The 10,293-nt window shown below is 41.2% G+C and overlaps 1 protein-coding gene across 1 annotated transcript in view; it reads left to right on the top strand.

The window, feature by feature from the left end:
- Positions 1-592: 592 nt before the first annotated feature.
- The window catches only part of CTH (cystathionine gamma-lyase), a 29,761-nt gene continuing 20,060 nt past the window's right edge, over positions 593-10,293 (top strand). Inside the window, exons 1-3 of the mRNA XM_060773721.2 lie at positions 593-944; positions 6,812-6,893; positions 8,095-8,190. Coding sequence (XP_060629704.2) covers positions 777-944; positions 6,812-6,893; positions 8,095-8,190 — 346 coding nt within the window. The 5' untranslated portion in view covers positions 593-776. The remainder of the gene's footprint in view (positions 945-6,811; positions 6,894-8,094; positions 8,191-10,293) is intronic.

Here is a 10,293-nt window from a genome sequence, read left to right as displayed (position 1 = left end):
TGATGGCTTGCTCCTGGGCTGCAAGAATCAGTCCTTCTGTCTCCTTCAGGTTTCCATTCATGAGCCATAACCAGGTCTTCTTTCTGTCAACATTTCCTTCAATGTTGTCAAGGAACTGCCCATGCAATGCTTTGTTGTGCCAGCAGTCAGCTCTGGTTTGGAGTGCAGTTTTCCTGTACTGGTTCTTTGTCTGCTGTGCTTTGAGAAGTTTCCGATTATTGATTATTATTATAAGCATTGGATAATGAATGAATTAGAGCCGCAGGGAGGATGTTGTGTCTAGAGTGGGGAGGTTGGCTGGCAAGTTAAGAGCGCAGTGGTCCAAAGGGGGGGGGGGGCTTGTTTAGGCTCTAGTTCAGAAGCAAGAGGAGGCAGCAAGAGGGAGGGAGGGCAGGGTCAAGAGGACAAGGGGCGCGGGGGGCGGGCTTCCTCCAAGACCCGACGTCACCTTCCTCTTTTTGTTGTTCCAGTCTCTCGACCCCTTTCAGGACACGGAGAGAGCCACGCGCCTGGCTCCGGGCCAATGGGAGGCCTGACCGGGCGGCCCTGGGCCCGGATTGGGCGGCGGGGCTCTCCTCCCTCGGGCCGCGTGGGCGGGGCTTCCCAGCCCTTAAGGCACGGCGACACTCACCGGCCCAGGAGTCACTCGCCTTGCGCCAGGCGCCTCTCTTCTCTTGTGCCTTCTTCCTCCTTCGGCCGGCACCTGTGCCTTCTCTCTCTCCGATCTCTCTCTCTGATCTCTCTCTCTCTTGCCATACTCCCTCGCCCAGCCTCCCATGGAGAAGGGAAAGGACAAGCTCGCCGGCTTCCTGCCGCCTTTCAAGAACTTCGCCACGCAGGCCATCCACGCGGGGCAGGAGCCCGAGCAATGGAAGTCCCTGGCCGTGGTGCCCCCCATCTCGCTCTCCACCACCTTCAAGCAGCACGCGCCCGGCCAGCACAGCGTGAGTCCCTCTTCTTTGGGGGGGGGGGGGGGAGGGAGGGTTGGGGACACAGGAGGTGCCCATCTGTATACCAGGCATGGGCCTTCTTGGGCCCTCCAGGTGTTTTGGACTTCAGCTCCCACAATTCCCAACGCTTAAGGGGAAAAGGAAGGAGCCCGAGGCCGTTAGGAATTATGGGAGTTGAAGTCCATCTGGAGGGCCCAAGTTTGCCCATGCCTGGTATAGCCTCTGTGTACTAATTTATACACTTACTATTATTATATTATGTATTAGCCGTACCCGCCAGGCGTTGCTGTGGCCAACCTTTCCTCCCTCTTTCTCTCCTCCTTTCTCTCCTTCCCTCTTTCTTTCCCTTCCTTCCCTTTTTCCTCTTTCCTTCTCTCCTTCCTTCTCTTCCTCTTCCCTTCCTCCCCTCTTTTCTTTCCCTCCCCCCTTCTCCCCTTTATTCCTTCACTACCTATTTATGGACTGCAACTCCCAACAGTCCTCCTCATCAATCAATCTATCTATCTATCTATCTATCTATCTATCTATCTATCTATCTATCTATCTGGAGCAGTGGTTCTCAACCTGGGGTCCCCATATGTTTTTTGCCTACAACTCACAGAAATCCGGTCAGTTTACGAGCTGTTAGGATTTCTGGGAGTTGAAGGCCAAAAACATCTGGGGACCCCAGGTTGAGAACCGCTGGGAGTTGCAGTCCAGGAATAGGAAATTGGAAATATGCAGGGATTGGGATGCTCTCAAAGAGATTCAAGAAGAAGGAAGCTTGAAGCTTGCAGCTTGGAAGCAGTGCATTTGAATCATCCTCCTCTCCTAAAGGGCCTGGTGTAGGGGATGCTGGGAGCTGTAGTCTGGAAGGGAGTGTGGATATGCTATTGTGTGTTTTGTTTGCCAGGGAGTCATTTTGCACATGCACTATAGCGTCTCTTTGCTTTTTTGGCTTCTTAAGTCCCCTCCGCTGTGTTTTTCAGTGTTTTTATGAGTGATGGTTACTCATTGGCCTGATAGGTGTATTGGTGTCCGTATTTTGTGTTGATTCGTCCAGTGGTTTTTGAGTTATGTTAATCCCACAAATGAACATTACATTTTTATTTATATAGATTATTGTTATTTAACACAGAGAGACACATATATATTCACATTGGAGTCCCCAGTGGCGCAGTGGGTTAAATAGCTGAGTTGCTGAACTTGTCAACCGAAAGGTCGCAGGTTTGAATCCGTGGAGTGGCATGAGCTCCCACTGTTAGCTCCAGCTTCTGCCAATCTAGCAGTTCAGAAACATGCAAATGTGAGTAGATCAATAGGTACCAATCTCAGAGGAAGGAACTGGTAAAACTGCCTAAGAAAATCCTATTAAATTTATGGAGTCACCATAAGTCACACGTGACTTGAAGACACAGTTACTCGCATACTTGGATCTCAAACATACCTCCACAGCAACAGTTAACTTGAAGACTCATGAATGCAGGAAGTCATTTAGGAATGTGAGAGATGGACTGATATCCTACAAGGAAGCAAAGAAACAGTCTTCCTGTAATGTACCAGTTTGAAAGCCCAGACTTTCTAAACTGGATGTCATTTGCCTATTAGTAATGATTGTTGGGGTGGGCTTTCACTGGTTAGTATTTCAGGAAATCCAGATGGTGTTTGTCCCTAATTTTTGTATTCCTCCTATTGTCCGTCCTATCATTTTAAAAAAAGAACAATTTACACACAGATGCTACGATTCTACTTTAACTGCCATGCTCTCTGCCTGTCGCGTCCTGGGATTTGTAGTTAAATGAGGCTGTAGAGCCCTCTGGCTGTGCATTGTAAATACGCCTTTCCTAAACTATAATTTCCTAGATTCCATTGAATGTTGCAATGGCAGTTAAAGTGGAATCATAGCACTATAATTTTGTAGTGTGAAAAGTCTCTGCCATGTGGCACAATATATTAAAAGGCTATAGTGTTGCTTCAGATTTCTTTTCTTCCTTTGTATTCAAATTCTGAATTTGTTCTTCCTCCAATCTGTTTTTAATTTCAAAATTCACCTTCTCCCGTTAAGACCCGACCCCCCGCACCCCCCACAATTTTTTAGCTCATTTGGTAGTTTTGGTATGGATTTGAAATACAGTAGAGTCTCGTTTATTCAACATAAATGGGGTGGCAGACTGTCGGATAAACGAAAATGTTGGATAATACCGAGTCTTCTACTGTTACTCATCTGACGTGGCGCTAGACACCTAGAATACTAACAACAGGGACTCAAAGGGTTAAGGCAAGGCTCAGGGCTAGAGCAGCCCAGCAGGAAGTGCCCAGATGTGGAAGAGGGGCATTGAAATCACAGAGGGATGTAGGGAGGACATTTCTTTCCACTTTCGGTTCTGCCTCTTTCCCTCATTTTCTCCCTTTTTCACTTATTGGGAATGGAGAGAGAGTTGGGAGCGCTCCTTCAATTGAAAGGGAAATCCTGGAGGAAAAGGGGGTGTCGGATAAAAGCGTTGGATAAAACGAAATGTTGGATAAGTGAAGGTCGGATAAGCGGGACTACTGTAATACACATGTGATGGCCCTTGTATGAGTTGATCTCTTTATGCAGTGCAATCCCCTTTATGCATGGATTCGATATCCACAATTTCAATTGCCCACACTCCCAAAATATTTCTCCTTGAAAGTATTTGTGGGCCTTCTGATGCAAGTATAGTTAAAATAAAGGGTCTGCTATTCTATACTTCAGGTATCCACAAGTTATCCCGGAACATACCTCTTTGGATACAATGGTTGTACTACGGTCATGAATATATTTTAAAATATATTCATAACTGCCCATTATATATGGTATATGTACTCTAGCACTAGCTTTCAATGCTAGGTTTTCACATGGGGGTTACTGAACATTGTTAATATAGCCGGAGCAGCTCACGACATGATTAGTGAAGAGCCATTATTTGGGAAGTTACATTCTGCATTTTCTAGTTGACTTACATTACCTATTAAAGAGTTAAAATCTCACATTTCAGCTATTCCATTGTTAACTCCACTGTGCCCGTAATTTTATGCCCTTTATTTTCTTCCTTAGATCCTATTTTAAATCTGGATATGAAAGATATGCATGTTATTTATATATGTGTTTTTCAACTCCTGGTTTTTTGTTTGTACAAATTAAAGTTATCTCTATTCCTAACAGGGTTTGTATGCGTCTAAGTTTAAAGCATTCAGTGTTCAATTCCTGGATTGTCGTCATAGATTTGAGTAACTCGAAAGTTACAAGGAAATGCTCAGTCATTTCAACTCAGCAGATTTGAAGGGGCAGGAAACAAAAAACTTGCCTTCCTACCTTGTCCACTGCATGATGCAACAAAATAGGAAACTTGCATATGCCACAGGGCAGCTTTCCAAAGCATTGTATGATTCATTCCAGAGTTTAAATTGGAAAAAGCACCTGTGTATAAAATGTCATGAGGCTTCATGTTTAATAAAGCGTTCAGTAAAACCTGCAATATATCTGTTGCCTTTATAGTGCCACAAGAAACTGTCTGTTTTGCAGTGATAGTGTCAAACTGTTCTTTTTTCTGTTAATGTTCAATAAGGTACTTAATATTTTACTTGTTTATAAGTGAGACTTTATCCTGGCAGGTATACTTAAGATATAAAACTAGAAGGGTTCTTTTCCCCCCATGTCATGTTTTATTAGACAATGTGTACAGGATATCTTGTTCCAAAAGAAAGGTGAGGCCTTCTTTTGATGCCCCGAGGCTAATTGGCTGTGATCCCTAATTTGTTAGTTTTGCATCAGTTCTGTTGAAATGTGCAAATAATTAAACCTGTTAAGGTGCACTAGGCTTTGATGCAACAAAGCAGCACAGGTGTGTATGTCAAGAGATCTTTGTAATGTTTGCAGCAATAGATTTCATGGGCCAAAAAGCAACCTGGCTATGGACTGACTTTTTGTTTTGCATTGAATGAAGTTATTATTTTGACTGCATTACAGTTTGACTCCAGTTCACATACCTCCTCCTGTGGACAATACAGGTTTCAGCTATTAAGACTGATATGGCAAGACTTGTAATGAAATGTAGCACCATCTCTCTCATTAGTTCATTAATTAATTAAAATTAACAAGTAATATTAGGCCATGGATTGGTGTTCATGTATTATGATGATTATAGTGTGTGTGTGTGTGTGTGTGTGTGTGTGTATACACACACACACACACACACAATAGAATAATAATAATACTGATATTGTTCTATGCTAATAATATATATTGTATGTATATATATCTTGTAAACTGCTCTGAGTCCCCTTCGGGGTGAGAAGGGCGGCATATAAATGCCGTAAATTAAAAATTAAATACAATTACAGTTAGTTTTTCAAATTTGCATAAGAGCACTAGACCCCCACAGAAGTAGAAAAACATGAATACAAACACTGTTTTAACCTGGGAGAACACCTCTCTAGGAACTTCTATGTCAGTGGTTCTCAACTTCTGGGTCCCCAGATATTTTGGCCTTCAACTCCCATAAATCCTAACAGCTGGTAAACTGGCTGGGATTTCTGGGAGCTGTAGGCCAAAACATCTGGGGACCCACAGGTTGAGAACCACTGCTCTGTGTCCTTTTGTGTAACTCTGAGGTCAATTTCTTTTGGAAATTGACAATAGAGTTGTACTAGAGACCTCAGAGATTCCTAGAGATGTGTTTTTCTAGGAATTTAGGTCTTCTGACGTGATTTCTGAAGGACCTAGAAATTCATAGAGAGAATATTTTAATCAAATCCACACATACGGAAAGCTGACTGAATTATAATAGGAGCGTATTCATTTACTTATTCCTCTCTTCTTCAAATTTGAAACCACTTGTTGAGCAACTTTAAATAAATTACATGCACTTTAGGGTTTTAAATCTTGAGTGAAGTTTTGATGCTCCATGGCAACAAAAGATAAAGGGGGGCCAAGGTAAAGAAAAGATTGCAAACCACAACTCTTAGGATATTTGGGGTCCTTTTTCATGGTAGACTAAGGCTGGATATACACCAAATCTATATATTTGCTTTGAACTAGATTATATGGCAGTGTAGAGGGTCACCATTTTTTGACAGTCCCTATGACGGAATATCTCAGGCAGAGAACTGGCACCTGGACTAAAGGGAGGGAAATTTAGAAGCTAGCATAGTGCTTTGAATGTTGGACCGGAACTCTTAGAGACAATGGTTTGGATTGCCTCTTAGCTGTTACCAGTATATTTTACTTTCTGGGTAATCAGACAAACTAACTGAGTAACTCTTGTGTGAATCTCTGTCTCTTCCGAGTCTTTATTCTTTCTGATCTATTTAATCCCAGTATTTGTTCTACTTCTCTTGATCCTGGCAATGTTCCTTTTATACCAGGCAGTCTGAACCTGGGTCCTTTTTGTGTCATTCTCTCTTGATCTCGGAAGAAGGAAAATTCTCCCTTTCTTAATATGTTTTCTAACTACCTCTTAAGTAATATGGAAATGAAGGCCTGGGGAAAACTTGTCCAGTCACTCATGTTGTATAATTGTCATCCCCAGGCAACACTTGATATCTTGACATATACATAATGTTGCTTTGTTCCTAGTGAATCCACTGGCATAAAGGACTTTTACTTTGCAGTAATTATTTTATTTCATGACTTGGGTTCTCATGCTATGTAGGTAACAATGCAAAATGAATGGCAATTGCGTATATACAAGATAAAACATTTTCCACAAACATGAAACACATTTCAGGAATCTTAATTTTACGCCAGGGAGTAGAATTACTTTTTTAAAATCAAAACTAGTAAATTTCTGTATTTATTCTAGGGCTCCAATCTACTATTGTCATGGATGATTCAATATTTATTTTTGTCTCTTTCATAGGGCTTTGAATATAGTCGTTGTGGAAATCCAACTCGTGATTGCTTAGAAAAAGCTGTGGCAGCACTGGATGGAGCCAAATATTGTAAGTTGTCTATATCTACCATTGACTACACAATCTGAAAACACAGTTGCTTAGAGAAAAAAAAACAGCAGTAATTGAAATCCATGATTAATCTTTGTTTAACGCTACACCATGATACAACTACATGATTTTGTTTTGTTTTGTGTTATAACTAATTAGATTTTTATTTGTCCTCGGGTGCTTCTGCATTGTAGAATTAATGCAGTTTGACACTACCTTAGCTGCCATGGCTCAAGGTTATGGAATCGGAGGAGTTGTAGTTTCCTGAAATGCCAGCACTTCTTTGGCAGAGAAAGCTATAGACCAGTGGTTCCCAACCTGTGGTCCAAGGACCACCAGTGGTCCACAAGAAAGAAACTATGGTTTGCAGCCTCACCATTACTATATCATTGCCTCAAAACCATATGGCAACGAGAGCGACTGGTCTCGTTAAACTCTCTTATAGTTCCAAGGCAACAGGGATGTCGGGAAAGAAAGATTACTTGCTACCACATCAGCTCTAAATTATTAAATATGTTTTTTTTATGGGGAGCAGATGGAGATTACAGGATGCATATATTCTTTATCAGATACTAGATCTGATGTGGTCTATCCAATGTAATTTTCTGAATCAGCACCCCAAATAACCAAACCGAATCTAAAGTTGACGAAAACCTGATTCGTTACCCTTTTGGTATTCATGTTGGAGAATGGACCCTGGTCAAAATGGTCCCTGGTCAAGGAATCCCTGGTAAAAAAAAAAAAAAAAGGTTAGGAACCAATGCTGTAGACCTTCTGAAACTGCAGCTCCCGTGATTCTGTAGAATTGAGTCTTGGCTGCTAAGGTGGTGTCAAACTGCATTAATTCTTCAATGTAGGTACACCCCCTGACATTAATCCATTTATTATCACAAATTTTCAAGTGTGAAGTACTTCATTTTTGGAAGCGTTCATATACTTTAAATGTGTGTACATTCACAATATAGTGCTGTTGCGATTGGGCATAATTTGTGCTTCAAGATAAACCCATTTGCTTCTAGACACTAGGTTAATTTTTGACACTCCTAATCTAATCCCTTCACAGCAAACTGTGTCTTGTAAACAGGGCAATTTTCAAATAAGGCAGGGTTATGCCCTTCTTTGTGTTTGCTGAAATGTAGAGAAGAGTCCATTTGTTCAATTTATCAAGTTTGTTTTATGTTTCTTCTGTTTTTTCTTTAAGGTTTAGCATACGCTTCTGGATTAGCAGCTACCCTGAACATTGCACATCTACTAAAGGCAGGAGATACTATTGTTTGTACAGACGATGTCTATGGAGGTGGGTGTATTCTTCTGCTTAGGAAGCTTTAAATGTCCAGGATGTAATCTGAGTTGTAACCCAGAAGGCATATAAACATATATTTGACCTGAGTTTACAAATGTATGTTAACTGTTGAGGATAACTTCAAAGTCAACAGTTCCATCAGATTAGATAGTGTAGGTGTCTCATTTTTATGGTAAGATAGTTGACACATCCAGCTATGACTCACCAACTGTTGTTCCTATAGTTGTGAATAAGTTCTATGTCAGTAAGGCTAATTTCTCAATTTCCCCTTTCAAAAAGAGCTTATGTACTACAAAAAGTTACAATTATTAACCCTTCAATAGATTCCGATACAATTCCCCAGGTGCATTAATGGCTTATGTATAGTCATTGGTCTTTCCTCATTCAATATGTGACTTTACTTATTTGCACACACACACACTGAATGTATCTTCTCTGGAATAGTTTTTGAGACTATTACCAAGTCCTTAGATCAAGAATGGGAAACTGTTAATGTTGGGGCAGGTGACTACATTTACTCATGAGTGGATCTGGGAGGGCAGCAAACCCCACTTTTTGCACCCCATAATATAGTTGAGAATGTTTGCCATTTGGTTTTGTGCCACAGCCTCCTTGAGCCATAGAAAGCTGTAGTTTCACTGTGCTGTTCCTAAAGAATCCAGATGTTGTTGGACTGTAGCTTCCAACATTTTTTGTCGTTGGCTGTGCTGACTTGGATTGCTGGGGCTCGCAGTCCAGGAATATCCAGTGTCTGCTCCTGTTCTAGAGGTTGCTACTCTAGATCCTCTCTTAGGCCCCTTTTACACTGCCCCTATACCCTAGGATCTGATCCCAGTTTATATGCTTTGAACTGGATTATATGAGTCTCCACTACCAGGTAATCTGGGATAAGAAGATAATCTGGTTCCATTGGATATGGAATAACTACTGGGCTGGATACATGTTCTGGTGTAGTAGAAGCAAATTATCTGCCCTCCCTTGCTGAATATTCTCACCTGAATAACCACTAGAAAATGCTACACAAAAGGTCAGGGAATTGGAATGTTAAGCAAGAAAGGGAGAGAATTTCTAAGAATTGATTGCGGGCCCTACCACACAGCCATATAACCCAGAATAACAAGGCAGAAAATCCCACAGTATCTGCATTGAACTGGGTTATCTGAGTCCACACTGCCATATATTCCAGGTCAAAGCAGAAAATGTGAGATTTTATTCAGCTATGTGAAAGGGCCCTTAGTGACACACAGAAATTGATACATCCCTATACTTCCAAACTAATATAGTGCAACCCATGTATTTTCAGCATACATTCCCAAAGTTACCATGAAAATGGGAAACAATAGATAATAGTGAACTCTTTTGAAATGAACAACTTCTACAGAAAATATGGGATTTTATTCAGCTGTGTGAAGGAGCCTGGGGGTCATCCACTATGAAACTATGATCTGAATCCCAACTTCATTTTATAAATTTACCGCAATGTCAGTAATGGTTCAGAATAGACCAAGAGCTGGTTAAAAGATATATTTTCACAAAAGCTTTTATTTTGTTGAACTAAACACATACTCCATATGCAATAAATAATTCAAAATTGCAGACATTTTATGTGTTATCTCTCTTGAAGAAGAAGCTGCTCTCTTTCCATGTATCTCTGTACTGCTCACTTTTCTGCTTTTTCTGGGACAGCAGCCAAAGGTGGCTTTAGTGATTGGCAAAATAGGTATCCGTTTACTGTAGCTGCCGGCTGGGGCATCCAAGTAACATGTACTAATGTGACTGCCTTCATGTGAAAAGAGGAAAACATGTTTTCCACAAAAGCAAGGAGGACGTGACTGTGTGCCACCAGCCAACTGTTCCCTTTTTAATGGGGACAAAAATACTAGTAGTGATGTGGTGTTTCTCAGAACACTGTTACTTCAGTTCAAACGGAGCAACAGTTTGTGTGTGCATTCACACAAGAGCCTTTGATCTATTTTTTAAATTCTTCTGCAACATATTGTAGGATTGAGTTTTCCTCACATAAATTTATGTATCGAAGATGATGCGCATCATCGTTAAATACTATTTATACTCAAGTATAAGCTGACCCAAATATAA

The sequence above is a fragment of the Anolis sagrei genome, chromosome 4 (genome assembly GCF_037176765.1).
Source record: "Anolis sagrei isolate rAnoSag1 chromosome 4, rAnoSag1.mat, whole genome shotgun sequence".
Classification (NCBI taxonomy): Eukaryota; Metazoa; Chordata; class Lepidosauria; order Squamata; family Dactyloidae; genus Anolis; species Anolis sagrei.
Note: the sequence above shows the minus strand (reverse complement) of the source record. Positions and strands in the feature narration are given on the sequence as shown.